At 42.3% G+C, this 27143-nt stretch overlaps 1 protein-coding gene across 5 annotated transcripts in view; it reads right to left on the reverse strand.

The window, feature by feature from the left end:
- Positions 1-27143, reverse strand: part of EML4 (EMAP like 4) — a 167087-nt gene that overhangs the window by 65356 nt on the left and 74588 nt on the right. For all 5 annotated transcript variants that reach the window (XM_088477286.1, XM_088477285.1, XM_088477289.1 and 2 more), the window contains exon 2: positions 1279-1461. In XM_088477286.1, the coding sequence (XP_088333412.1) occupies positions 1279-1461 (183 nt within the window). The remainder of the gene's footprint in view (positions 1-1278; positions 1462-27143) is intronic.

A 27143-nucleotide genomic window follows, 5' to 3' on the forward strand; every position in this document is an offset into this window, starting at 1 on the left:
CACAAACTTGTATTCAACTAAATACATTGTAACAATGGAGATTGCACTAATGTATTAAAAGGTTTATACACTTGAAGGCTCACCCACTTAGTCAGCTAGCCCACTGCTCTTTTGACCTTCCATTACTTTATGTACCTTTTTGAGAAAGATACTTAAGGGTACTATAGAAGGAGGAACTGTAAAAATAAATCACCCACCAGAGGCTTTGCAACATTGGAGAAACTGGTCAGAAACTTTATGGGGAGCCTGTTATCCATCAAGAAATTTAAAGTGTCTTTTTTTTTTTTTCTTAAATAGTTTTTTCTGCTGTGTCACATACCACTGAAATCTTGGTTTCTTCTTACATCAATATTAGAATTTTAGTTTTAAACTGTTTAGTTTGGAGTTGGGTCTGGGTTACAGAACATACTAGAATAGCCTATCCTGTGCTTTCCCCACCCGCAAGACGAAGTGTCTCGCAGGTGGGAAAAGTTGCGATGACCGATCTCCACCAGACGAATACATGCCGTGCGCATGTATTCCGTCTAAGTGCTGGGCACGCCCCCAAGCCTGGAGAATTGGGGGAGGGCGTCACTAGAACACTCCCCTAGTTGACCACACGCACCTTTGGCGTGCGCAGAGACTCCCTGCATCCAGCCTGCCCGTGGTCTAGCGAGAAGGCCAAGTTCTGCTCACACCTTCCTGATGTGGAGAGGAAAAATCTGTGAGAAGTCGGGATTTTGGGAACCCAAAAGCAGACTGCTCAGTAGTTTCTACAGATTTATGGGTCTTCTCCAAATGCATTTGGATGCGACATGCGCCATAAGTAATAGGCGCCCATTAACTCACGTCTGCCAGCACAAACTGAATATTCCCATCACTGTAGATGGGGCACTGGAAAAACAATTGAATTCCTACTATTGAGTCATTAAATTACACAAATTTCAATTAAAAAAATGGAAAAGATGGGGTTGTTCTAATCTAAAACTTCCCACAGGTAGTTTATATGAATGTATACATGTAGATATATGTACACACTATCTATACATAAGATTTATAGATTTGGCACTGAGCTTAACTAGATTTTAGCCGGAACACTGATGTCAAAAAACTGCCAGACCCTGCTTGACTGTAAGCCAATGCAGAGTAATCTACCCACAGATAGTCCACCTGCTGGTCTGCCAGTATACCCATGACTTAAAAAACAGAGCAGTTGTTACCACGTTTGCCTTACTGCATGAGTAGCATTCCTGCAAATTAACTGCCTACAGTACATAGATATTAATGGCCATAAATTACCTTTGCTAGGAGGTGCTTTTCTTACAGTTGCCACTTGATCCTCAGAAATTGCCAGACGTCTGAGAACATCAGCCAAGGCAGCTTTAAGCACAGTGATTTCATCTTCCTGTTGCTGTACCCTCAGCTCCAGAGCAGACAGACGGTCCTGGACATCAGAGGTACTTGTAGCAGAAACGCTATCATCTGTACAATAAATGATAAAAAAAAATATGAAATACTGTCATCTGATTGGGTCAGAAATGCATTCTGCATTTTTATAATTACTTTTTTTGCAATTAAAAGTAACCCTTTATCTTCTTTCTAATGACTAACGTCATCTCAGAGGTAAATAAGGAAATGTTTCCATACAAATGGCAACAGCGCCACCCAGATGAACAGAATTATGAAAACCGGATGTCAAAGTCCAACAATTCTTTTTCATTAGAAGGTAAAATAATCCAAAAAACAAAGTAGGTAGTGTACTGAATGATTCCTCCAACATTGCCCCTACCCATCGATCGGAAATTTGGAGTCCCGTGCCCTGGGAAGGGTGTTCATTTACTCTGATGGTACGTACATACATAGCGATTTAAAAGGACGATTTTAACAATAACGATATGGTTATCTTTCAAATCGTTCTTTTAAATGGTCCTTACCAACTTATCTTCGACCAGCGATGCGCGGCCATGTATGGACGATAGCAATATCGTCCATCGGCCATGTATGCCGGTCAACTTGCTCGATTTTGAGCAAGTTACTTAAGGGACTCGCGATCGACTATCGCTATAGTCGGCGGTAAGTTGGTGGTGTGCTGGATGATCGATATTGATCATCTAGCATACCAGGGAGGGTGCATAACGATCTGCCAGCGAAATCGTATCGCTGGCAGATCGCTATGTGTGTACACATCATGACTGTACCTGTGTGATAGACTATGACAGAACTGCTTGATCTTGTTCTGTTCCCAGCTGCCAATGCCAGCACAGGAATACACTACACTTCTCTAATACTGGCACATGACCCCAGTGGTTCTGTTAGTTAAGGAAGGGGACTTAGTTGCCCAGATGACTGTTTAGGTGGGTAGCCTTTTAAAGGGAAATGTGATGTGATATAACTTTTTGCATAAAATACCACAGCCACTTGAAAATTAAAACATTTTCCCCCTGTGGTGTTGCTTCCACATTCTTGTTCACTAAGTTACTAAGTTTCACATAGCTGAGGGATTTTTTTCTTTGTGTTTTTCTTTTATTCATTTAAATCTACTTCAGCCAGGATAAGTATAAGAAAATCTTTGTGCCACCAACAATCCATAGTCAGAACATGCTTTGATCTGGAAATATTCATAAAGTGTATACCAGACGCTTGTTAAAAATGTAGGTGTGAATTACCTTATTGAAGACAAAAGTACATATTCTATAAAAAAAAAAAAAAGACTAAAATACACGCTAGGGATAAGATTCAAAAACTAAAAGAATAAATAAAAAATTGCACAGACAGGGCCGTTAGGGAGGGAATTCAATTGCAAGTGATGTTGAATAGCGCCAGGAACGAGATCCTAAAGCTATGTAATTGACAGCGCTGTTAACAGTCTAGATGATTTCTGTTCACACCTTCCTGAGGTGCGAGGAGAAATCAGTCTAAAAAAGGGCAGCGATGCTACTTTCCGGCTCAGCGTGTGCGCTAGTAGCATTGCTGCCGGCTCTTAAGTCTGAAAATACAGGTTACTGCGACTAAACAGCCAGCATAAGGCGCTATAACCTGCATCTGCAGACTTAAGTGCAGGGCGCGATGGGAACAATTGAATAGCTCAGGGAACGTATTCCCGGCGCAACTTCAACATCGCATTTAATTGAATTCCCCCCTTTGGGGCAGTATCTTAATGCAGTAATGGATTCATTTTCAAAACACTAATTTTCCTTGCATCTCATAATTAATACATGTAAAAACATTTTTAATATTTGACAGGAAGACACTTGGCTTTAACCTGTGAGGCTGGAAAAGTGGAATGTTGCAGGGAATCCAAGAATCTGCTTGGCCATTTAGATTAGCAGACGAGACTTGGCGCAACTAAAACTATTTTTCAGAGGTAATAGGGGAATTACAGCTTCTGCATCTAGTCTGTACTGACTAACTCCAGCAAGTGAAACTTATACGCCAAGTTTTTTTATTAAGCTTTTAGGAAATAAAAAAAAAAAAAAACCCTACAAAAGGAGAGCTACTATCTTGTGATTACTCTTGCCTTAGAAATGTACTTTATCTAGAACATAAGACAGTCTGTGAGGGCCAGGGTTAGAAACGTGGGCATCTATGGCAAAAAAACAAACAATAGAAACAGCAACATCAACTATCTGGTTCCCAAAGAGCCATCTTTATTATGATGTCTAAACTAAGAGGACTGAACATACAGAATTACAGACCGCTTTTTTCCTGCATCACTTCCACAGTAGTAGGATATTTATACTAAGATAAGAAGGAGGTGTCTGTCTGTTCCAAGTTGGCACAAAAACAGTTACAGATGTTCATGAAAACTGCATCATTTTGAAGTGGAAACTCCTACGGGGGGGCGATTGAATCGTTTTTTTGGGCACCCAAACGCAATGGGTGCCCAACAGAGCAATTCAATTGTTGCTCTCATACAGCAGCTAACCCCATCTAAAGTCCTCATTTGGATCCTTTCGATAAGTCAAGTTAAAGCTGAGGAAAAATATCATATATAAAATATATTTATATATAAAAACATATCGTATCAATAAACAAAATGAATTCACATCAATGCAAGAAAGGTGTGGCATCTCGTGTGTGACCAGCAAGGAGTTGGGGGAGAGGTGCTTTGGGCCCACCTTCACTTAAATAGGATAGGCTAAATAACGTCTGTGCACAGGGCACAGTGACATTGGTGTGAATGGTGGGTGAAGGAGCTGCTGTCACTAGTCTGTTTAGTGCTGTTGGTCATGTGGGTCACTCCCACGATGGGGCCCCTATGCAAAGCAATACAACTAGAACACCTCAAACTAAAAAACAAATGTTAGCAGAAGTGATTTCATAATGGGCGAAGCAGCAGGCAACAACTTGTACATTATATAAATATAACCGGATATGAAGGAGATGTTCATCAAACAGGTACCTCTCATATGGTAGTTTGCAACTGGTCAGACGTTGTAAATTCTGCATGACTGACCGATCTGCGTAAACATATGTATCATCGACGCACAAGAGCTACATTGGATGGATATGAGAAAGCGCAGTGGGGTTTGTATGTTGGCTGAGTTTTGGCAGGCATTAGCACATTATCGCAGCTGCGTTCCACTGCAGAGTCAGGCCCTAAGAACACTACACATTATGCAGGCTATGTATGAACGTGCATGTGTGACGTTGTACATCAATGTATTCATAATAAAAAAACACATACACAGAGGATGTCTAGGTGGAGGGTTAAAGTTAGGCTGCAGAGGGGAGAGTTAGGATTTGGCTGTGGGAAAGGTGGGTTAGAGTTCAGGGTTAGTATTAAGGGGCACATCCACTAGCAGACTGTGAAGCGACTGCATGATTATGACATTGTAATCCTGCAGTCGTATCGCAGTCTGTGCTGTGCCTATACTGAGCGATCAGTCGTTCAGTGTAGACACCCTCCCTCATCCCTGTACATGGCCAATCTGTCGTTATCGGCAAATTGCCCAGCATGTTCGGGCGATGATAGATGTCAAAAACGACCAGCGGGAGAGCGCATTGCTGGTCGTTTGTTACATTAAGCTGCCCGACAAACGATTGAATGATAACGATGTAATTATTGTTCAATCGCTCTGTTTAATTGGGTAGTGGATATGCGCCTTCAGGCTACCTACCTTTGGGTGTCGGGATTCTGACTGTCGGTGTTGTGACCACTGGGATCCCATACCTAACACTATATATGACGAATCAGCTATAGATTGAAACACAAACACACACTATAAGCAACAGTGACAAAACCTTATTCTTTTGTTCGCTAAAGTGCACCGTAAATACACATTTGTGCAAATCAACAGCCTATAGTATGAACTAGTAACAGAACGCCCCTATATAAATTATGCTTTAATGTTAAGCATGTCACATGATTTTGTCACATCAAAATTGTGATTGGGCAAAGCTTGCAAAAAAAACATCCTTATTCTAGGAAAATTAGATCAGACCATAAAAAGTAATGCACAATATTTTAAGTTCCCTAAAAATGTGACGCCATCATTTTTGGAATAATGAAATATCAATAAAAATAAACGTACAATTTACTATGAACACATTATGTATTTTTGCAATTTCACTCGAGAAGCAAAAAAAAAAAAAACACTGGACACGGCTAGAGAAAAAGCAGCACAATAGTTCATCTGTATAACTTCAGCCAAGCATCACCCATACATTGAAACACTGTTTCGCTGAGCTGCAGCACCAGATTGCAGCCTGTAAATCAGAGAACATTCCCCAGAACTCCACACTTGGGTCACTGGTGCTGGAAAAGGTTCAGTCAAGATATCAGTGCTCACTAATTGGTGGAAATTCTTTTCTTTGCGGAGCATGAAGTTACAAAAAGCCATTCATTTAGCTAGCAATGCAGCTGCAAGCGGCTCTATTTATGTAATGACATCTGCCTTCCACACTGGAGATTTCAAATAAGGACAAAGGTTGCCAAAATAAAAAAAGTGAATCTTTACGAGGGATGATAAAATATATAGAGTAATTATCTTCACTAACGTCCCAATTAGGGGAGTACAGCAGCAGATTTACAGTACAGGAATGTTAATAATATAATGTACACAGGGTTTAACACCAAATTAATCATACAGATCCACTGCTCAAGTTGAACAGAAACTCAAACATGAATTAAATAAGTGTATATACAAACACACACACACCAGGTCAGGTGCATAAATATTGGGACATTGACAGAATTTTCATATTTTGGCCTCTATTCACCACCACAATGGCTTTGAAATGAAACAAACAAGATGTGCTTTAACTGCAGACTTTCACATTTAATTTGAGGATAATTACATCCAAATCAGGTGAACGGAGTAGGAATTACAACGGTTTCTATATGTGCCTCCCACTTTTTAAGGGGCCAAAAATAATGGGACTATCAACTCAAAAGCTATTTCATGGACAGGTGTGGGCTATTCCCTCATTATTTCATTATTAATTAAGCAGGTAAAAGGTCTGGAGTTGATTCTAGGTGTGACATTTGCATTTGGAATCAGTTGCTGTCAACTCTCAATATGAGATCCAAAGAGCTGTCACTATCAGTGAAGCAAGCCATCATTAGGCTGAAAAATCAAAACAAACCCATCAGAGAGATAGCAAAAACATTAGCTGTGGCCAAATCAACTGTTTGGAACATTCTTAAAAAGAAAGAACGCACCGGAGAGCTCAGCAACACCAAAAGACCTGGAAGACCAGGGAAAACAACTGTGGTGGATGACAGAAGAATTATTTCCCTGGTGAAGAAAAACCCCTTCACAACAGTTGGCCAAATCAAGAACACTGTCCAGGAGGTAGGTGTATATGTATCAAAGTCAACAATCAAGAGAAGACTTCACAAGAGTGAATATAGAGGGTTCACCACAAGATGTAAACCATTGGTGAGCCACAAAAACAGGAAAACCAGATTAGAGTTTGCCAAACAACATCTAAAAAAAGCCATTACAGTTCTGGAACAACATCCTATGGCCAGATGAGACAAAGATCAACTTGTACCAGAGTGATGGGAAGAGAAGAGAAGGAAAGGAACTGCTCATAATCCAAAACAGACCACCTCATCAGTGAAGCATGGTGGTGGTAGTGTCATGGCGTTTGCATGTATGGCTGCCAATGGAACTGGTTCCCTTGTATTTATTGATGATGTGACTGCTGACAAAAGCAGCAGAATGAATTCTGAAGTGTTTCAGGCAATATTATATGCTCATATTCAGTCAAATGCTTCAGAACTCATTGGACGGCGCTTCAAAGTGCAGATGGACAATGACCCGAAGCATACTGCAAAAGCAACCAAAGAGTTTAAGGCTAAAAATGTTATGCAATGGCCAAGTCAATTCCCTGACCTGAATCCGATTGAGCATGCATTTCACTTGATGAAGACAAAACTGAAGGGAAAATGCCCCAAGAACAAGCAGGAACTGAAGACATTTTCAGTAGAGGCCTGGCAGAGCATCACCAGGGATGAAACCCAGCGTCTGGTGACGTCTATGCGTTCCAGACTTCAGGCTGTAATTGCCTGCAAAGTATTAAAAAGTGAAAGTTAGATTTAGGATTGTTTAGTTTGTCCCATTACTTTTGGCCCCTTAAAAAGTGGGAGGCACATATAGAAACCGTTGTAATTCCTACACCGTTCACATGATCTGGATGTAATTACCCTCTACTGAAATCTGAAAGTCTGCAGTTAAAGCACATCTTGTTTGTTTCATTTCAAACCCATTGTGGTGGTGAATAGAGGCCAAAATATGAAAATACTGTCAATGTCCCAATATTTATGCACCTGACTATGTGTGTGTGTGTGTGTGTGTGTGTGTGTGTGTGTGTGTGTGTGTGTGTGTATATATATATATATATATATATATATATATATATATATATATACACACACACACACACACACACATATATACACACACACACATAGTGAGGGTTAAAAATCTATAATGTATAGGAATACATGCATCACTTCCAAAGTATATACATAAAATATCCTTCATATCTGTAATATTTATATTAATAGATGCAATTGATGTTCTTCGTGAGAAGAAATATGCGCATTTATTTAATGCAAAGCACTCATATACAGATCAAGATGATTACCCTGAAGTCAGCAGCCTTAATACCCTACACCTCTTACCCTACAAGCGTGTGATATGTATTACCGCCGGCCGCATCAATTCCCGACAGAGGCTGCCCGACAAAGGAGGAAATCCTGATCGTCCTAACCCTAACTTCCCGGGGGGGGGGGGGGGTGCCTAACCCCAAGTCTCCCCCCGGGAGCCTTAAACCTAACCCTCCACCAACCCCCGTGGCTGTCCGCTGCGGCGCCCGGCACCTGCTCGATCGGGATGCCGGGCGCCGGTCTCCCAATGTCGGGCAAACGACAGACAAATGACATTTAGACGCTTGTCATTCGTCCCTAGTAGGGATAAAGCAGTCTGGAAGCCGGCGGTCGGCATTTAGACCGTCGGTTTCCAGACTACATCCCCCCTACAACTGTCCATGAATGCAACTTGGGCACACAGGTACATTTCAAGCATCTTATATGAGATGAAGGTGTGTTATTTTTAAAACTATATTAAAAAAAAAAAAAAAAAAATCTCCCTAAAATAAGCTCTACATTCTACAGTGTTACATTAATAGTTATGCACGCTGAAGTTTTCTGTTATGTTGTCCTAAATGTTGTTTGAAGTTCTGTTTTTTTTATATTGTGAATCACAGTTGTAGTCATGTTCTGTGAATGAAATGATGCACACCTTCAAACAATCCATTTTAATTCCAGGTGTGAGGCAACAAAATATGAAAAATGCAAAAGGGGGTGAATACTTTTGCAAGGCACTGTATGTAAGTTTATCTTTTTATAGCTCAGTGATTTTTGCACAGAAAGAAATCCTAAAAACATGACCTGTTGAGGGTACTCAAGGATTGGACTGGAGAACCCCTACTCCAGTGGTTCCCAAACTGTGCGCCGTGGTACCCTGGGGTGCCTTGGGACACTTGCAGGGGTGTCTCAGGTTGGTGGTCCAGCACCAAATCAAATTATTTATGGTCAATGTAATGTAAATTGGTGTGCTTACCTGTAATCCTTTGGTTCTGTTCACTTCTGTTTGTCCAATTTACTTCACTTTACTTAATTTCTTTCTGAATTTCTCAATAAGAAACTTAACCTTAGAGGTGCCGTGAAAACAATGCTGATACTATAGGGTGCCATGAGTGAAATAAGTTTGGGAACCACTGCCCTACTCTAAAAGGTGTGTACATGATACGATATCTATGAACAATAACGATAAATCATTCATTTTTATGCAGTGAACGACCAACGATACGCGTTCTCATATGTATGAAAACGATATCTACGGTCGTCCGTACATGCAGCCCAACTTGGACGATTTCATCACAATATGCATGTTCACAGATGTGGCAGGATGACTTCACTGAAAGTGTGTACACTCAATATTGTTTGTCCTGCACTACAGAAAGTTGAAGGGAAATCGTTCAGCGATATTGTTGGTTGTGCAGATCGTACTGTGTGTATGCACCTTTAACCTTTCACGTACAGTAGAGCTAAGGAAGCTGATTGTGCCTTTTTCAACAAAAATTGCTGCAATCTACAATATCATTACTGAGATTCAACTGAAACAATTACTTCATAAAACACATTCCTCTTTCTCACAGCTATGGAAATTGTTTGTACCAGGTTTTCTGGGAAAAAAAAAAATAGCTTAAAGTCTACACAAGCTCTGTGGTCAGAGACACACAGAAAACTATTTGAAGTTTGACAGCAAAAGAATGCAACAAAAGCTGGTGTCTAACCAGACATGCCTCAACATTTACTGGCATTTTACTCACTGCACAGATCTTGTTATGATGGTTTTATGTATCAGGTTGGACGAGTAATAAACCATTTACTGCTTTACTTAGGTGGCAGCTGAACAAAACGCGTTCACAGGAAGGGACGCCTCAAAAATAGACAGAATTTCCTGTGACTATCACAAGCTCTGCACAGTAACTGCATCGCATCTGGCACTCTCAAGATGCAAATTTTGTAACAAAATACTCTAGCATGAGAATTGCTGCCCATAGCGGAGTGTCAAAATCACGTCACGCCATATGGCTCAAGAAGGATAGGTGTATGAGGACACATCTGTATTTCTAGCATCTATACAGGGTAAAATATACAATAAATGTGTTATGTAAGTAACAACACAAAAGAGCAGTGTGTAAATCACACAGGAGTAAGGATTGGGTTACTTTGTCACATTTGTATCTACTCTCCAGAAGAAATTTCAGAGGATATTTATGAATCCAGTGCATAGAAAGCAGAGCTCAAAATCTGCTTTAAGGCACAGGAATTCAATTCCAAATATGTATAGCAAAAAGATGAACTGGATTGCTAGTAATCTCCAGCATACTAACAACTAATGAACTATTATTATTATTATTATTATTATTATTATTGTGTCATTTGCAGAAGAAAAAAAACAAACAAAAGGATTCTAGAATGAATTCATGAATGCATTGAACATAAAGTAGATGTGATCATAAAGTAAATAAAAACTTCATTTTAAGAAGAGCCATTCAGGTCTTGGTAAGGCATGAAGCAGTTACAAGCATATATTAATCAGCCGATACATGCTGACTGAGAATGTGAAAAACGTTTGTTTGAAGTCATTTGCAGAATCACAATGTATAATCAGGGGAAAGGCGTTTCCATGACAACTGATTCATTCATTAATTGGTTCTGGGAATAGAATTTACTGTAGATACCTGCATTAAATAACAGAAAAGACAACGATACGCTAGAGATAATGCATGGCACAGTTAAAAAGGTGTTTTCCATTTCAGTAGGCGGTTTACTCATTTCTGTCCCTTGTTTGGGACCAATACTTGGGGAAGGGGGCTGCGCCAGAACTTGCATATAGCTGGTACCTCTAGTTTTGTAGTAGATTTAGAATATTGCTAAATACAGCAAAAGCAGATCTTCACAGGAGGGGATTTAATAAATGTCACCATTAAAGGAAAGACTACCTCATGTGTCATTGAGGTCAGTGGTCCCTAGTGAATGGATTCTATTGGATATTAGCTTAACCTAGAAGAGGTCTACCTTTGTGTGTAGGTGAAACGTAGTGGCTAGAAAGATATACTAAGGCATGCCGACCGCCGGCTTCCCGACTGTGAAATCCCGGCATGGGACTAATGATAGGCGTCTAAATACCGACGCCTATCATCAGCCCCATGACGAAATCCCGACGCCTGGCCTCGGTACCTGTTAGCAGCGGGGAGGGAGTTAGGCACCCCCCCGGGAGTGTTAGGATTAGACTAGGGGAAGGGGGGGGTTAGGGTTAGGCACCCCTAAGGGAGGGTTAGGGTTAGAGGGTTAGGATACTTACCAGGCGCCATCGGGATCTTCATTTGCCGGTCTTCAGGCGACGGTATTTCATCCGCCCGGGCATAGGTCCGGCGGGATGTCATACCGATTCCGTTCACAGGACACTTCCAAAAGTGCCATCTAAACAAGGAATGTAACAGTCTTGCTGAGCCACAATCCCTAGAGTTTGAATAATGAGCAACTCACTTCCCCAACCATTTCCATTACAGTCTTGATTCCAGTTTTCTGAACTGCAATTTTTTAAGTGTTAAAATAAATTTATTACAAATAAGTACATACTGGAGGCAAAAAAGGGTCTGGTAGGTTTAGTCAATAGTAATGTTGACATGCATAAGGTCAACATGAGAATGTCGACATTCATCAAGTCTACATAGATGACATGACCATCTAGAAATCGTCCCTGGTAGACTAGTGATTTCTTTCCTTGTCCCAGCGGCATCTACCGGGTCCAGACTGTGTGGAGTGAGAAATCTCGGCGTTCCGGTGACTATTCTTCTCCCTATCACCTAACCAACCTCAGCCTAATCCGAACCTTCCCCACGCAGCATAGTTCTAAACCTCCCACAGGCGCCTAACCATTGACATGGAGAAGGTCGATATTGTGAACATATCGACATTCTGATGATGTTAACAAGGTGCCTGTCGACATTGTTACGTCAACCATCTATTATGTACCGGATCCAGCAAAAGAGACAAGGTTATATTAGTGGGCAGACTGCCAGCTGATATACAGTCTGTAGACAAAACTAAATGGATTTGATCACAAATCGTGGAAAATTAGACTGTAAAATAGGATTGGCCAATAAACTCCTCTCCCACAATTCCCAACTTCACTTACAGAAACTTATTATAGACTGATCCTTAAAGAGTGTGGTTAAACCTGCAACCCTTGCTTTCTGATCACATACAATAGGAGGTTCTCTGTAAACTCACGGAATCTGTGCGACCTAGCACGTGTGGCTAAATTGCTCACAGATCCGGTTTTATCGCAAGGATTCAATGGTTAAGCGTGTTTAGTATACATGTCCAATATGATTCTTTATTAAAAACGGATCTTAATTTTCCTGATCGGAAGTGACAAACTTACTCTACCACCATTTGTAGCACATGCATATGGCTTCTTCTACACTGGATGTTTCAACATCTGGACTGTAAAAAAAGCAGGAATGAAATGAGAAGCCCCATTTTCCACCATCTTCGGAGTTCGAAATAAACATTCACAGGATCCCCGAGTCCCCAGGGGGGAAACAGCTGTAATAACAGTCTCCTAAAATTAAGCCAGGATAGGACCCGTGGCCATAGCACCAGCTACAGGAGCCAGCCATCTGGCAGCACTGAGCCTGTGCAATAAAATAAACCATACATCTATTGCTGCGAACACTGCACCATGCTGAACCACACCTATTTACAAATTCAAACCAGCTACTACATAACATTTTTTGACAATTCATAACACTGCATTTTGTGAGGCATGTGTATTTCATGAAAAGGTTGATTTGAACATAATGCAAGAATTAGCAAACCTTTAAAGCAGGGCTCGACAAATCCCGGTTGCCACGGCGACTAAGAATTTAGTCTTGGCAACCGGGTTCACTCCTGAGCCCGGCTCACCCCACGGGCACTATGGGAGAGACGTCATGCATTGCCGTTTACAGATCAGAGTGCACTTTTAGGACAAGTCCTTGATATACTGATATAATGTGTTATTAGCAGAGTTAGGCATCACATCTGATGGGGTTCACCTTGGCACAGTGGATGGGCACACATTTTTGTCCAAATATGTACTAAGAACCTCCTTTACACTCCATGTTAATTGAAGAATTTATCATATGAGTATTCTTAGTGCTTCGAGTGTGCACCTGCATTTTCTTTTTTATTGCATGGCACTACAATTCTTACCATGGTAGCGCCTCTTACTAGGTTTAAAATTAGGGTGTTCAGTCCAAGCACCCCTTCACTATTTCTTAAAGCCAACAATGTAGCAAATATACACATTGGGGGAGATTTATTGAAGAGTGAGGTGAATAGCGCCAGGAAGTTGGTCCAGGAGCTATTCAATTCATCTCACAGTTTAGTCCGACTACAATCACTTAAATCGGAGAATGACGGTTCCCGCGACTAAAGTGCCGCGAGGCTGCAAGTGTTGCGCTAAGCCGGAAAACAGCCTCGTGGCCGGCACTTTAGTCGGATTTCTCCTCGAATTCCTTTAGTTGGCTTAACAGCTAGCTGAATTGAATAGCTACAGGAGCTCCCTCCCGGCGCTATTGTATTGCAAATAGTATATATATTATAGTGAGCAGTTTCCTTCAGATATTTCACATTAGGTGATGTTAGATTATGAATTAATAAAAAAGCCGACTTGCATCCGGCAAAGGGGATACCAGACATGTAGTCTGCCGTAAAGGAGGAAAATACATTTCCCCCATTGTTACATATACAAAGATAGATTATAGATATACAGTAGGGATGTGCAGGCTCGGATAGGTTAGAGTTTGCACGTTGAGTTGGGATTTTTCCCTCCAAAAAAACGGAACTCCGAAAGAGGCAAAACGTCATCTTGCATGGACGATCATCATTATTCCTGGACTTTTGACCAGGAATGATGATGTTCGTCCATGCAAGATGACGTTTTGCCTCTTTCAGAGTTCCGTTATTTTGGAGGGAAAAATCCCAACTCAACGTGCAAACTCGAACCTATCCGAGCCTGCACATCCCTAATATACAGTATATAATCTATCTCCAGTTCCGATCAGTTTTTATAAGTTTTAAATAGATTTATGTTTTGGAGTTCTATTTGGAGAAAGACCGCTATATAACTAAAATTATTATTATAGTTATTATCATGCAAGTTATGAGTACTTTTTTATGATCTGTATTTTAGACCTAGAAAAGCTTTCTTTAGTTGTTTTTTTCTCTTCTGGTTTGTTCTCTACACATCAACTGGTCACTGGAACATGAAATACACATACTGATAACAAAAAGCAAGTTTCAGTGCAACATTACTTAAAGGGAAAGTTACTACATTAGTGACTAAGGAAGTAAATCATGCAGAATATGGTTTCACCTTACAAGAAAGGTTTAAAAAGAAAAAAAAAATGCTGAGGAGTGGGTTCTGCATGAAATACTCAAAGTCCTAAAGACTTTAACATATGATTCCTTAGTTGAAACCATTGTTTCAAATGCTTTATATGATTTTCCTGTGGGGCTTCAAAAGGCATGATATTTAAAAATCAGTAGATGAAAAAGTCAGGACTATTTATTAACCTATTACATTTTAGGATTACACATTAACAATAAGGGTGAGAGGTACTAAGCCTTGGAGAGTGATAAGGTGGAGAGAGCTTAAGTACTAACCAAGCAGCTCCTGTCATGTTACAGGCTGTGTTTGAAAAATGGCAGTTAGGAGCTGATTGGTTGGTATCTCTCTCCAAGGCTTTGCTCATCTCTCTCAGGGGGAGATGTACTGACATCCATAATAAAGTAAATCTGTTAAGCTCCCAGGATAAATGGCCAGAGCTATTTAATGGGCCACGCTACAGACCTGCAACGATAGGATTTCTCCTCGCACCAGACTAAGGTCCACCATAACTAGTGCCTTGGGGCTAGTCGCTGTGTTACCATGTGAGGTATAAGAATTGCGCCCATCACATTATTTGGAAAATACAGTTTACAAGTGATTAAGTCCCAGGGAATAGTCAAGGTATCTGGCAACTGCCAGCTTAAGTGGGTTTACACAGCGCGGGTAAATTAATTGTTCCAGGCCAAAATCTAGGAAGCTCAACAAACTTGTGCTGAATTGTATACCGCCCCCCGCCTATGGGCAGTATACAATTCTGCGCACATTTCATCCAAGAGAAAACTTGTGATACCGATCCTATGCATCTATTCATTTTAGCACTGCCTACAGGGTTTGTGAGGGCCCCTACAAATACAATGGTAATGCTGGCTATGTTATTAAAAAGCGCAATGTGCAAATATTGCCAGCACCGCAAATGTATTAAATCACACTCTAGTACCCCCCTGTTCACATTATGTCACAGCGCCCCTTCATGGGTGATGTAGCTGTGTGTGGCCGCCCCATCATCCCTTTGCTGCCCTGCTGTTAACCTGGCACTTCGTGTTCTGCATCCGCTTTCCAAGAACACAACCACAAGGTGCAGCGAGCTGCAGAGGAGATCCTGGAAGCAAGGAGACCTATGTCCAAGGCTTATATCTTTCTTTTATTATACACAAATCATGTGTTTTTTTCAATTACATAATATCAATTTAATTGTTGCACTTATCTCAACACATTTATTTTGAATAATAATGAGAGTACATATAATGTATAGAGGTGTAAATCGACTATATAATTAATGCATTATGTTATAAAATATATGGAATTACAGAGTTGAATTATACTCTCATAATTTATTATCCAGTGTTCTCCCCAAGCTTTATTTAAAAGGCGGTCCGCCCCGTACCTGCAGGACGTGCTGTTTGTCCTGTGTACAGTGCCGCAGAAGCCAATTACAGCCGGCGGCGTCTTCTCAACCAACCGCCGCCGGCAGATTCTCTTCACTACACCTCCCAGAATCACCCTGGCGCTTGTGGCTCCTCCTACCTCTGTGTCCACCTTCTGCAGCTGCCGCCCGCTCGTCACTCAGACACAGACACCATTACTCTTCCTGTGTTCCCGGTTCTCTCAGCCACACTCTGGTCCCTCTCTATCACACTGTGCTCCCGCCACAGCCACTCTCCATTCACTGCGCCTCAGTGGGGATGTCAAAGCCGGGCTGGGGTGGTGCGCAGACACGTTGATGCTGCAGAAACACTTCCAGAACCAGGTGCTGCAGCTGCTCAGGTGTAAACGGTGCTGGTATAGGAGCACCCTGAAAGGTGAGGACCCCTTTCCTTGGTGTTACTGGCTGGCCCCTGTCACTCCCCGGCTGTGTGGCCCCTTCGCCTGTTATTAATTCCCATTTACCCTGACTGCTGTGTGCACCCCCCTCCTTACCTCTAGCACTGCCTGTCCCTAACCTCCTCCTTGCCCCAATACTGCCCTAGCCATCTACCCTTGACCCCTACCAACACCCAGGCCAGGCATAGTGTGCAATAAGGGGCCATGCTGTGTGGGCATAATGTGCAATAAGGGGACATACTGTGTACATATTGGGCAATAAGGGGGCATACTGTGTACATAATTGGCAATAAAGGGGCCATATTGTGTGGGTTTAATGTGAATTGGTACTATTGTGTGGCCATGCCCCCTCTATGTAAAGCCATGCCCCTTTTTGCACGAAGACTGCCACCCGGCTGCTACTTGATGCCACCTGGCTGCCAACATTTTCTGGGATAAACACGGTTATAATTTATCACTAAATATTTTATTTGTAATTAATTATGAAGTTCTAATTAGGCTACACAAAAAAATGTTCCTTTTCTTTTTCTTGAGATAGATAGATATCTATATATTACACACATACATTTTGGATGTTATAATCATGGGATTTATAAGTATATAAATAAATAAAAATTATATACAAAACATCATTAATTTATGAAAACAGTTAAAATGTTGTTCTGAATATAATTGGAAACTGGTCCCCAACATTATCAGATATAATATGAGATATGGTAAGAACTTACCCATGTTATCTCTATTTCTACAAAGTCCATAGGGTTCCACAGGATACCTTGGGGGTATAGGTGATGACGGCAGGCATCGGGCACCACAGAGTTAAAGTTTTCAGCCTCCCAGGATGCACTGGGGTCCCTTTCCTATACCCCGCCCCCGAGCCTCAGGCACTCCGTTACATCACAAGCCATAGACCGTAGGAGGAGAAAAGAGAAGAAAGTCGGGAACACACAAGAATCACATTGTCACCAGAAGGAGACAGAAAAACCAGTGACCAGAGCCAAGCCCGTCTGCAGTACAGGTGCGACAGGGCGGGAGTCCTGTGGAACCCTATGTACTTCGTAGAAAGAGAGATAACAAGGGTAAGTTCTTACCATCTCTCATATTTTCTACTGCAGGGTCCATAGGGTATCCACAGGATACCTTGGGGATGTCCCAAAGCAGTATCCTTTAAGGGTGGGGACGCTCCTGTGCTGAAAGGAGAATCCGCCGCCCGAAGGCAGCATCCTGAAAGGTGAAGGTATCAAACGCATAATACCTTACGAAAAAGTATGGACAGATGACCGCGTGGCTGCCTTACACAGCTTAACCGCTGAGGCACCACGTCGAGCTGCCCACGAAGGACCCACAGACCTAGTGGAATGAGCCCTAACTGAAGATGGAACAGGAAGGCCTTCATGAAGATAAGCTTCAGAAATAACCATGCAAATCCATCCTGCCAACGTTTGCTTAGTGGCAGGCAAACCCTTCTTCTGGAAGCCATAAAGGACAAAAAGAGAGTCCGACTTCCTAAAAGAAGCGGTGCGGTCAACATAAATTTTTAAGGCCCGCAGCACATCAAAAGTGGCCTCACCAACTGAGAGGTCTGGTGAATTAAATGCTGGCACAATAATTTCCTTGTTGATGTGGAAACTAGATAACACCTTTGGAAGAAACCCAGAACAAGTGCGAAGCACAGCCCTGTTTCCATAAAAAATGAGAAATGGGGGCAAGCATGAGAGAGCCCCCAATTCTGAGACCCTTCTGGCCGAAGCAATGGCCAGAAGAAAACAGTCTTAAATTTAAGCCATTTCAAATCCACTGAGCCCAGTGGTTCAAATGGCGGTCCTTGGAGAGCCCTAAGGACCACAGCCATAGCCCAAGGAGACACCGGCGGAACAAAGGGAGGCTGAATATGGAGTACACCTTGCATAAAGGTGCAGACATCAGGAAGAGAAGCAATCCTACGATGGAACCAAACTGACAGGGCAGAAACCTTCACCTTCAGAGAAGCAAGGCGAAGACCGTGATCTAAGCCCGCCTGTAGGAAAACCAACAATCTGGATATCCTGAAAACCCAAGGAGCATAGCCTCAAGGGCGACACCACTGAAAATATGCCACACTCGATGGTAAATTCTTGCAGAGGAAGGCTTTCGAGCTCTTAGCATGGTGTTAACCACAGAGCTGGAAAAACCCCTGGACCTTAAGAGGGCAGTCTCAACAGCCACGCCGTCAAAGACAGACAACCCAGCTCCAGGTGATGGCAAGGACCCTGAGACCACAGGTCCGGACGTTGAGGCAACAGCATCGGAGCGTGCACGGAGAGACTCCAAAGGTCCAAGTACCAGTGCCGTCTGGGCGACGCTAGAGCATGTCACCTTCCTCAATTAATACGCAAATTCAAGCAAGAAGCAGGGAGAACAGAGGGAAGAGGTACGCAAACTGGAAGGTGCACCTGACCGACAGTGCATCCACCAGAAGTGCCTCTGTCTCTTGTTCTTGACCCGTACACAGGCAGTTTGTTGTTGTGTCGGGAGGCCATGAGGTCTAACTCTGGAAGGCCCCACTTGTTCACCAGTAGCCGAAACACCTCCTGGGTGTCCCTTCTTGGCGATTTATGTAAGCCACTGTAGTGGTGTTGTCTGACTGTACCTGCACAGGTCTTCCATGAAGGATATGTCTTGCTTGCTGGAGAGCTATGAAAACTGCCCAAAGTTCCAAGATGTTTATTGGAAGAGCTGATTCCGCTGGCGTCCACCATCCTTGGAAGAAGTGTGGACCCGTCACTGCTCCCCAGCCTCGGAGACTGGCGTCCGTTGTGAGAAAGACCCAATCCGCAATCCAAAACGGGCGCCCCCTGTTCATATGAGCAGACTATAGCCACCAGGCCAGAGACAGACGTACCTCTGGGAAACACACCATAGTCTGTTTCTTTATACGCTGGGGCAACCCATTCCATCTGGAGAGGATCAACTTCTGCAGAGGTCTGGAGTGGAACTGGGCGAACTCCACCAAGTCAAACATCGACACCATGGAACCCAGTAACCTCATTGCCGAGTGACTCTGCCTGTAACGCAGAGATCTTTTCCTCTGTCACAACGATCCTCTGATGATGGGAGTCCAACAGAGCTCCTAGATGGATCATCCTCTGTGAAGGCACCAGGGAGGACTTCTTCCAATTTATCAGCCAACCGTGATTCTGTAACACAGACAGTGTCAGTTGCAGATGACGCTGAAGTTTCTCTGGAGACTCCGCCAACAACAGGAGGTCACCTAGATAGGGTAACAAGCTAAACCCCTGCTTCCGCAGGTGAGCTGCCATAACTTTGGTAAACACTCGAGGCGCTGTGGACAGACCAAAGGGCAGTGCCTGAAATTGGAAGTGGTCGTTGACCACTGCAAATCAGAGGAAACGCTGGTGCACTGATACAATAGGGATATGCAGGTAAGCATCCTGAATATCCAGTGACACCATGAAATCACCAGGCTCCATCGCTAAAATGATGGCTCCATCCTGAACCAAGGAACCCTCAAAAATTTGTTAGAAGGATTTGAGATTGAGTATTGGCCGGTAGGAACCATTGGGTTTTTGTACCAGAAAAAGATTGGAGTAAAACCCCAATCCCCTCTGAGACAAAGGAACCGACACTATGACCCCAGCCTGGAGCATAGAGTGCAATACCTGATTGGACTGAAGACCTGTGGTGAAAAACCGGCTGAGAGGCCTCCGCCAGAAGGAGAGGGCGTACCCCTGAGAAACTACTTCTGTTACCCAAGTGTCTGAGGTGGTCAGACGCCAACACTGGGCGAATTGAAGAAGTCAGCCTCCCACGTTGTGATCCCCCAAAGAGAGGCCCGTCCAGTCAGGCAGAAGGCTTGTCGCCAGACTTGGGAGCAGGACGTCTGGTACTCCATGCCTGCTTCTTCGGCTTTGTAGGTTTCTTGCCACCTGCCCGCCTCGGAAAGGACTGTACACGCAGACTTAGCTGCCGTCAGAGTTGCCACAATTTTGTCCAGATCAGGGCCAAAGAGGACTTGTCCACTAAAGGGCAAACCTTCCAAACCCTTCTTGGAATCTGCATCCGCTTTCCAAGAACACAACCACAAGGTGCAGCGAGCTGCAGAGGAGATCCTGGAAGCAAGGAGACCTATGTCCAAGGCTGCCTCATTAATGTATGTGGCTGAGTCTCTGAGATTACCCACTAACTCCACCTGGTCAGGTGACGAGACAGTGTCCAGAGACGCCTCCAAGCCATCAGCCCAGCGCTCCATGGCCCTGGCCACCCAGCACATGGCCATAGCCGGTCTGGACGCCCGACCAGCAAGGGAATAAATGGATTTTAGACATATTTCAACCTTGCGACCCATAAGATCCTTTAAGGAGGAAATGGAGGGCATGGGCAATGTAGCACTCCTCACTAGACGTGTGACATGAGAATCTACTTGTGGAGGAGTTTCCCACTTTGAGAAATAATTATCTGCAAACGTGTATGCCAACGCTTTTGAGACTGGTAACGCTTACCCGGATACTTCCACGCCTTCTCAAGATGATCCACTAGATTACCAGATAGGGGAAATACAGTGGCATCACCCTTAATATCCTTAAAGAAGACCATGATGCCAGCGTTTTCAGCATCCAGCAGCGCTTGCCACACTTGAAAAAGATGGCCACCGAGGAGCAGAGAGGAGGTGGGTCCGGGGGAGGAGCGGCTACACACATGGCTCAGACCGCTGTGGAGAGGCCGTGTGCAGCGGGGGGAGGCGCCGGCTGCTATGCAGGGAAGGCGCGCTCCGCTGGCCTGCATTTAACCCCCAGACGTGTCCGCTCTGCCGCGGCCCGCAGTCCCAGGGGGGGTAGTTGAAGCGCGGGTTAGTACCTGGCTCCACGCTGCAGCCAGTCCCCAGGGAGCCCCCTGCCTGGGGACTTAGGACTGTGTTCCCGGCAGGAACCCTCCGCGGGACCCCTCCGCTTACCTTCTGTTCCCCGTACATCCGCCCACAGTCCAGGTAACCAGGGTCACCGCTACCAGAATCCTCTGATTGGTACCGGCATTCTGGTACCAGCAAGGTGGAGGAGTGACAACATGGACGTCAGAACTGACTGTCCATGTTGTACACTCAAATGTGCAGCCACAGCTGCCAGAAACAACTTCAGGGGCCTTAACAGACCCCCCTCTGTACAGGTGCAGCCGACTCAGAGCCGGGCACCAGAGGCTCGGGGGCGGGGTATAGGAGAGGGACCCCAGTGCATCCTGGGAGGATGAAAACTTTAACTCTGTGGTGCCCGATGTCATCACCTATACCCCCAAGGTATCCTGTGGATACCCTATGGACCCTGAAGTAGAAAAAAAAAATCTTTTAATTTGTCTCTACTATAATTCGTTATTCTTGTACATATGTAAGGAAATTGATCTCTATTCTAATCTATTTATACTCACCTTAATAACTACACAGGTAGGATTGTACTATAAGTCGATTACTAAAGTAGTTCGATTAAACAACTACAGCATTAGCAGCATGTACATTTGTGTACATATGGTAATTGCGATGTTGGAGAGGAATGACAAACTTTTAATCTTGATTGGTGGAGGAGTAATTAATGCAGACGCATGAAAGACGAGGGTGGTAATTTCAAAGCTCTGTGATTGAAGACAGTTACCTGTAATTGGCCACATCTAACATGTGACCTGGATAGATACTATTGATTGGCTCCAGGATGGGCGACCATTACTGGGCAGGCGGTAGTGATAGTGGGAATGCAATATGATTGGGTGACTGACATCAATAAAGCCGCGCTAAACGACTCAATCGGGTTGCCTTGATAAAACGGTTAGTCAGTGAAATGTACGTCGGCGGTCACTCGCCTCTACTATTATGCTCCAATCCATTGTAATGAATATGAAGCGCACTATGTATTGACATTAGAAAAAGAATGTGTGTTTTGTGTGGGGACTTTAAAAGCAGGCAACACAATGTGGGAATAATTCCAATTTGTATACGGAGTGAAAATTCTGCCTGCGATCATGTGCAGCAACAGTCGATGCTGCATGCATATATATATATATATATATATATATATATATATATATATATATATACATACATACATACACATATACATACATACATATATATACACATAATATTATATTCATATGAATAGTATCAATTTATAATCAATGTGAGTAATGAGATAATTATAAATCACATGCTAATAGATAGAGATATCATGATGCTAGTATATGAAGTACCAAAAAAGCCCCTGACTTACAAGTAAATATTTTTTAAATTAAACAACTTGTGATTAGTATCTAGGGACTAACTTACGTTCACTTATGATGAGCTTCTAAACAGCTCAGCTATATGACATCAGCCTATTATATGATTTTCTCCTTCTAGCAACTGTAGTCTGTGTGAATGTGATACTGAGTGAAATATTATTACCAGTTCAGTTACAAGCAAAAATTTTAATCTAAGGTGAACTAATACGGTTTCAAAACTTAGCAAATCATAGTGTATGAGATACGTTAGAATAGAACAGTTTCCCACAAACTACACAGACTGCTCATATTAATCAATCTAAATGAAGATACTTCTGGCCAGTAGATGAGCATTATAATTCATACTAAATAGTATAATTGTAGTGTTGGAATTACCTAAGCTGACTGTAGGTAAGGACATATAAGTATTAAACAATTAATTAATGTGAGATCAGATTACATATCCTTTATATATTATTCTACTTTTTCATAGGCGCACACGTTCTAAAGAGATCAACGATACTCTACTCCCTAATATTATTAGTAGTATAAATAGGACAGCGAGACAGACTTTTTCATTATTTTCTTTATTATATGTTCACCAACCATAAATTTTCTTTTGTTAAATGTTGATCTTAATATTTCACTGCAGAGGCAGACATTTTAATTAAGAAATAAAAGTTATATTTTATTTATATTCTTTCATTGCACCAGTAAGAGACAATTCTGTCCTCCCTCTTTGTTCATCCCGGACCCAACCCCTGTTACAGATGTACAACTCCAGATATACTGGGTTATATTCAATAGAGAGTTTACATATTTGTACTGATTCTTATCACTGCTTAAACCACAGCACAAGCTCATTGCCTCTGCCTTCTGAGAACTGCAGAAAGAAAAATATAATACAGCTAGACACGAAACAGGGCCGTGGTGCAACATTTTCTAAGTCTCACGAGTATTATGCACACAAACATGCTGTCTTTCACTTCAAAGTCAGGTAATTCTGGCCATACCCGGTCATGCAAACGCTGTGAGGACAATAAGTATCAAGGCCAAAGTAGGAATGAGACAAGTTTGTTTCTTACATTCATTTGTGCTCCTGCAGCATATTAGAGATAAAGATATATATATATCTCTCTCTATCTATCTCTCTATCTCCCACTAGGCTGTTTCAGCAGGGCGTGGCACCCTGCCCTCCCTCTGGAGCGCCAAAGCCCTCCTTCTAAAGCGCCCTGCCCTTACCGCGCAGCGCCCCGCTAAAACAGCCGTCACCACCCGCGGGTCACAGTGTCCTGCGGGTGGGGAAATGTGCGGTGACCCGGTAACCGCCCGGCATCTATTCTTCCTTTCAGCAGCGCTTGGAGACTGCCTGGCGAGTCCGCAAGTGCCGGGCACGCCCACAATAGTTACGAGAAGGGGACGCGTCTTATAGACATGTCCCCTTTTCGGGAGCGCAAACGGAAATGCCCTCTCTAGCTCCGATGCACTGCCTGAGCTACAGTGATATATAAACACACACACACATCTTATGGAAATTTATTTTAGTTATCATTGCATTGTAGTGATGGAACACATCTTGGTGGGTGTAACCTTGGAAGGGTTAAACTCACTTTAAAATATATAAGTCTAGTATCTGGTACCAGAGTATTACAATAAGATTACCTTAACACTTTCAGTTGAGTCCATTTTAGTTCTGCCAGATATCAAGCAATAAGGACATTTGATATCCGATGTTTTAGAGACTGAATTAAATCATATCAACATGGTGAATAAAACGCCATATGGACCTACTGAATTTATGTCTTTATGCCAACCACAACCCACTTCCTTCATTTGTGTAGAACCAATGGTGTGTACAGCATATCCTGATTTCAAAGAACAATCTATCAAGGAAACAAAAGTGCACACTAGCAAAAACACCATGCTAATGTGCAGGACTGACAAATGAGATGTTTAAAGCAGGTGCCCAAGTCATGCTAATATTCTTTAAATAAACGGGAAAAAAAAAAAAACAGGGAATTGTTGTGTAAAGTATAAAACAAATACCACAACAAATGCATTTTGAATAGTATGACCTGCGAGACTCAAGATGTAGATCTGCAATGTGGCTTTTATTCACAACACTGGCAAAACAAACATTTAGCACAGCCAGTGAAAAATTACAAAAAAAATAAATAAAAAAATTTAAAACCGTATTTTATTAAAGGAATAATAAGAAAAAAGTAACAATTTCCTAGCTCTGAATCTTTAACTGTGGGCCTTGTATGGAAGTACAACCTAACAGTTTTTATGGTCAAAAGATTTCAGCAGAAACTATTAAGCACAGTAGTATCACTAAAGTATCTGTCTTTCTGGTGAGATCGCCATGCAGTCAGTAGCCTACAGTAGGTCAACTATATACTGATTGCTATAAGTTTGCACTATGACAGTTTCAGATAAAATAAAGTTGGGTACACACTGGCTGACATATCGACCGTTCAATTGAACGGCCAATATATTGTGTGCCCGTCGTCCAGTGTGTACAGATGATATGTCTGTGAAGGACGTCATTCACAGACATATCGCGTCAGCTGTGTAGCACAGCCGAAGGCAGACATATCTGCTCATTGTGCTGTGTGTATGGGCAGTCAGCTGACCACCCATACAGTTGCTGCTGGGGCCGGCAGGGAGGGGATTATGACTCAGGTGGTGGGTTGTGGTAACGCAGTTAATGGTTGTTCAGTGTGTATGTACCACCATCACCTGCAGATATAGCTTTCCAGTGTTTATTTAGCTTTACACATAGAATGGTTTGTTCCACTCTTTTCGCTAAGATCTTGTAATAAAGAATTTTAAGCATGAAGTGATTCTTCCAAACTAAAACTCAGAGGTACCACATACTGGTAAATATCTTATGTACACAAGCAGCATATGTGTTAATTGGATATATGCGGCTTATTTCTAGAGAAGTGCAGTACTCGGTTATGTTTGGATCTCAAAAACAGCATCTTGATGGCTATCCGGCTCTCAAGCGTTTTAAAATAACCAATAAGATAAAGCAAAACTTACGCTAATTTGATGAAAAGTAGTATCAAAACCGAACTGCTCATCTCTACATATTTCCAACATTTCTCATTCTTAAAAATCTGTCAAACTCATGTTCTCCCAGTGTCTGCTTGTGTTTCCACCTGGTACTATTGGGTTCCTATCAGTCCAAAACATTCTGGAAGGTTATCTGGCTGCTGACTAAATTGCTGTCTGTACGCAACAGATCATTTAGACTATAAGCTCAAAAATTCAGGTGCCAGGGAAGATACAGTATGTATCCATACATCTAAAAACACATTTTACTTTGTATTGCACATAGAAGTTAAACTAGCTCATACTGTATGTCCAACCCTAAACTTATTTAATAATAGATTAATTTCTTACTGGTAAAATTACATTTCAGATTTTATAGTCTGAACAGAACAATTGTTGCGTAAGATAAAAATACTACCTAATCATATGTTGAACTTCAGTGACCATAAATCTGCTGTTCTATAACCAGACTAGAGTAGCTCCTTGTCCTCCAATGTAGTTATGATAGAGATGGCGGATTTATGGCCTTGCTTATATTCTTGCTGTTTGAGATAACTAATGTCAGGATGTATAGCAGAAAAAGAGCTTGTGCAAACTCTGCAAGTTACGGGGCTTTTAAAAGATTGTGTGCATTAAATTGCCTCATACTGTTCTCATCTCTTTGATCACTGTCTGTGGAGATGAGAAGAGTGCATTGCAATTGGCGTGATGGACATCACCACATGGGAAGTCTGGAGTGAGGACTCCTGCAACAGCAGATAATAGCACAACACAAGCTGTTGTGCAAATGTCAAGCAATGCCAGAGACTGGAAGGCTGTGTGGCGTCATCAATAGAATGAAGGTATATACAGTAGCCTATAAAAGTTCTAGCAGTATAAAATACATCACCTTACCACTGCGGAAACATTTGTTTTAAGGGCTGTACCAATAATGGCAAGGCTGCCTGGGCACATCTTAGAAACTGTAACCTCAACGAGGTAAAGAAGTGTTAAGATTAATATTATTTCCTAGTACATAAATATTAAAATGCTGGCAGTTTGCTACGCAACTGTATAGAACTGTACCCCAAAACAAAAAAGGTCTAATCATGCTAGAACACATACGTACAATCTAAACTTTTTTCTCGCAAAAGAAAAATGCTACTGCACCAAGTTGGGGGGGCTGAAGATGCGATGCTATGTACCTTCGTCTTCATAAATAAATGAAAATTACAGGCGTATGAACGTTTTCATTAATTCATGGCTCATTAACCTTAAATCTCCGTTTCACTATGAAATATAAATGAAAATACATTGTCAACATGCCGTATCTATATACGAGTGTTAAATTAATATATAGCAGACAGACAATCATTAAACAAGCTAAAATGACTGCAAAAATTTTTAGTGTCAGGTCCATAAATATTGGGACATTGACAGAATTTTCATATTTTGGCCTCTATTCACCACCAGCACCTCTATTGCTGGGATCTCCGGTGCGTTCTTTCTTTTTAAGAATGTTCCAAACAGTTGATTTGGCCACAGCTAATGTTTTTGCTATCTCTCTGATGGGTTTGTTTTGATTTTTCAGCCTAATGATGG

This window comes from Taudactylus pleione, unplaced genomic scaffold (genome assembly GCF_031769625.1).
Source record: "Taudactylus pleione unplaced genomic scaffold, aTauple2 ptg000201l, whole genome shotgun sequence".
Classification (NCBI taxonomy): domain Eukaryota; kingdom Metazoa; phylum Chordata; class Amphibia; order Anura; family Myobatrachidae; genus Taudactylus; species Taudactylus pleione.